The sequence below is a fragment of the Lucilia cuprina genome, chromosome 3 (assembly GCF_022045245.1).
Source record: "Lucilia cuprina isolate Lc7/37 chromosome 3, ASM2204524v1, whole genome shotgun sequence".
NCBI classification, from domain to species: domain Eukaryota; kingdom Metazoa; phylum Arthropoda; class Insecta; order Diptera; family Calliphoridae; genus Lucilia; species Lucilia cuprina.
The window spans coordinates 33,765,909-33,769,328 of record NC_060951.1 but is presented as its reverse complement, the minus strand read 5'-3'; the positions used below and the strand labels follow the sequence as shown (position 1 = coordinate 33,769,328).

The 3,420-nt window shown below is 32.5% G+C and overlaps 1 protein-coding gene across 1 annotated transcript; it reads left to right on the top strand.

Moving 5' to 3' along the window:
- The first annotated feature begins 1,410 nt into the window (after positions 1-1,410).
- LOC124418992 (box A-binding factor-like) lies at positions 1,411-2,568 on the top strand. Its single transcript, XM_046947049.1, has one exon. The coding sequence runs from the start codon at positions 1,411-1,413 to the stop codon at positions 2,566-2,568; it is 1,158 nt and encodes a 385-aa protein (XP_046803005.1).
- The last annotated feature ends 852 nt before the right edge of the window (positions 2,569-3,420 follow it).

Below are 3,420 nucleotides of genomic sequence, written 5' to 3'. Positions count from 1 at the left end.
TATTCTTATAGAAAATTTTCGGAAAATTTCTATTCTTATAGAAAATTTTCGGAAAATTTCTATTCTTATAGAAAATTTTCGGAAAATTTCTATTCTTATAGAAAATTTTCGGAAAATTTCTATTCTTATAGAAAATTTTCGGAAAATTTCTATTCTTATAGAAAATTTTCGGAAAATTTCTATTCTTATAGAAAAATTTCGGAAAAATTCTTTTCTAAAAAAATTTCGGAGTAATTCTTTTCTAAAAAAAATTCGGAGTAATTCTTTTCTAAAAAATTTCGGAGTAATTCTTTTCTAAAAAAATTTCGGAGTAATTCTTTTCTATTTTTGTAAAAAATTTTCGGAAAATTTCTTTTTTTTATAGAAAAACTTTCGGAAAATTTCTATTCTTAGAGAAAAATTTTGGAAAATTTATATTCTTTTAGACAATTTTTGGAAAATTTATATTTTTTAGAAAAAAAATTTTTTTTTTTTTGTAACAAAATTTTCAATAATTTTCATTTCTTACACTACCACTGTCCATTTTATACACTTACATTCAATTTTACTCAGTTTGTTGCCACGAAAATCAATTTACTTAGTTTTCTTTAGTTTATTTTTAAGCAATAAGAGTTTTCGCCAAAAAAGTGGGAGCTAAATGCATCATGATACACAATCATACTTTTCATACTGAGTGTTTGTATTTTACCATTAAAAATGTATTAAATGTAGTTGATTCTATTGGGAAATAAGTCATTTATCAACAATTGTGCAGCAAAACACAGTGGATATTTTGTTCAGCATCAGCTCTATCTGTTTTCCTTCAATGTTTTGTTGTATTATGCATTTTCTGGGAAATTGTCAAAAAAGCTTTACATCGTATACGGAATACTAAAAATGTATATTTGTTTATTGTGCCAAAAATATTAAATCTTCCACATGATAAAACACTCTCTCCCTTATTCACATCATGATACATTTTCTTAGAATGTCCTTCGAACCATAATTTATATTTGGATTTCATATACACACATGTTTTTTGTGTATAAGTCGCTCTGTTTGTGTGTATGATTTCTAAATGTTTGCAAAATAAACTAATTCTCGACTTTGTGGAAAAAATACAAAAAGAATTGACTAAAATCAATGATTTGTAATAAACCAGCAAAAATAAATTGCAATGCGTGAGTAAGTTGATGTTTACTTGTACTGTGCGGTTTTAGCCCAGCAATTCGGAAAACATTTTCTCTTTATTTTTTCGGATATCTTCTTTTCTTATGAAAACTTTTCTTTACAAAAAATGTTAATTAGTAATAATAAAAACTTATCCATCTTTAGAACATGTTTTTTCTCTTTATATAAAATTTATGAAATATTTCATCACAAAAAAGTGCATTTTCCAAATCTCATTTACTTCCAGACAATATTCACCTTATGCCACAAGCCATACGTAATGGTCGTCGTGCATCCATGTACGTAGAACCCAATCATCTGCGTCGCTTAAATTCCAATTTATCCCTGCACGCCATTTACGCACCTACTGCCACAAGAGCTGGTTTGCAAAAGAGCCTTTACGATTTGGATACAAGTGGCAATGAATTTGGTTACATAACAACACAACATCATCAACAACCTCATTATACACTGCGCGACAGTACTTATGGTGGATCACAGCAACGTTTACATCATGATTATCATCACAATCAAAATCAGGCCATGTATCAAAGCCGTACTTTACCACGAGCATTTTTGAAACGTAGTGCTGATTCGCAAGACAGTATGGCATCGGCGGGACTAAATGCAAGTGCTACACAATTGCATAATATGTATAGTGCTAGTCAACAGAGATTGACAACACTCATGATGCAACATCAGCAACAATTGCAACAACAAAATCGCTATTTATCCATGTCAAGAGAACAGGAGTTGTATAATTCACGTTATGGTTTACACAAGTCAAATGAGGAATTAAATCGACACTATATACAACAGCAACAGCCGATATATATACAACCCCATCAATTACAACAATATCAGCAGCAACAACAACAACAGCAACATGCTAATGTTTCATCTACAAATTATAGCACAGCTTCCACATTAAAGCAACCTTCTCTAGTACAATGGCCAGCTGCTATACCCTCTTCACCCTCCAATTTTAGTGGTAGTTTTCATATGTATGGCCCTGCAACAAACAGTGCCACCCAAAATACCACTAACAATCATGCCCTACTAACACGTTCCAATAGCAGTAGCGGTGCTGGTGGCATGACTACAACTGGCAATCTTATAACAGCAGGTGGTCAACAAGTTGTTCTAAATGGTTCATCTACTGGCTCGCAAGGACCACCTAAATTTCAGCGAGGTTATGCATTCGATGAACAACGTCGACCCAGTGCTGTGCTGGCCGATGCCTTTGATTTGGATGAAATTGAACGTGAACGTAGACGTTCGCATGCCAGTCTCTTTTCGGGCATAGGCGTTAACGCCAATACTGTCAATTCAAATGGTGGTTTAACAATAGGGGGAGGTGGTGGTAACACCATCAAAAATCAAGACCACTACGACATGATTAATGGTACTGCTGTGTAAATGTGTCAGTTTTATTTTCACTTTCACAGCAGCCAAGACAACCAGAACCAACAACTGCAAAAAAAGGCTTGAATGCACAAACATGACTTGGTTTCTTAATCACGGCACTGAAGATTAGTAGATGATACCAAAAAACTAAAAAAAATATATTAAGTGATTTTATTTTTTTTTACTTTTAACTTGTTTTCTTTTACATGAAAAAAGTAACTTTTGTAAATAAAAGAAAATGGTTTAAAAAATTTAATTTAATTGAAAGTACTTTAAAATGCTTAAAATTTCAATGAACTAGAACAGAAATATAGCAGAACTACAACAGAATTTAAACAGAACTAGGACAGAACTAGAAAAGGAATTAAAACCGAACTAGAACTGAACGAGAACTGAATTAGAACTGAACTAGAACTGAACTAGAACTGAACTAGAACTGAACTAGAACTTAACTAGAACTGAACTAGAGCTGAACTAGAACTGAACTAGAACTGAACTAGAACTGAACTAGAACTGAACTAGAACTGATCTAGAACTGAACTAGAACTGAACTAGAACTGAACTAGAACTGAACTAGAACTGAACTAGAACTGAACTAGAACTGAACTAGAACTGAACTAGAACTGAACTAGAACTGAACTAGAACTGAACTAGAACTGAACTAGAACTGAACTAGAACTGAACTAGAACTGAACTAGAACTGAACTAGAACAGAAGTCGAACAGAACTAGAACAGAACTAGAGCAGAACTAGAATAGAACTTGAACAGAACTAGAACAGAACTAGAACAAAACTAGAACAGAACTAGAACAGAACTAGAACAGAACTAGAACAGAACTAGAACAGAACTAGAACAGAACTAGA

Excerpts from the sequence above, each read along its gene's own strand:
- LOC124418992 (XM_046947049.1), top strand. The coding sequence starts at position 1,411 with ATGCCACAAGCCATACGTAATGGTCGTCGTGCATCCATGTACGTAGAA.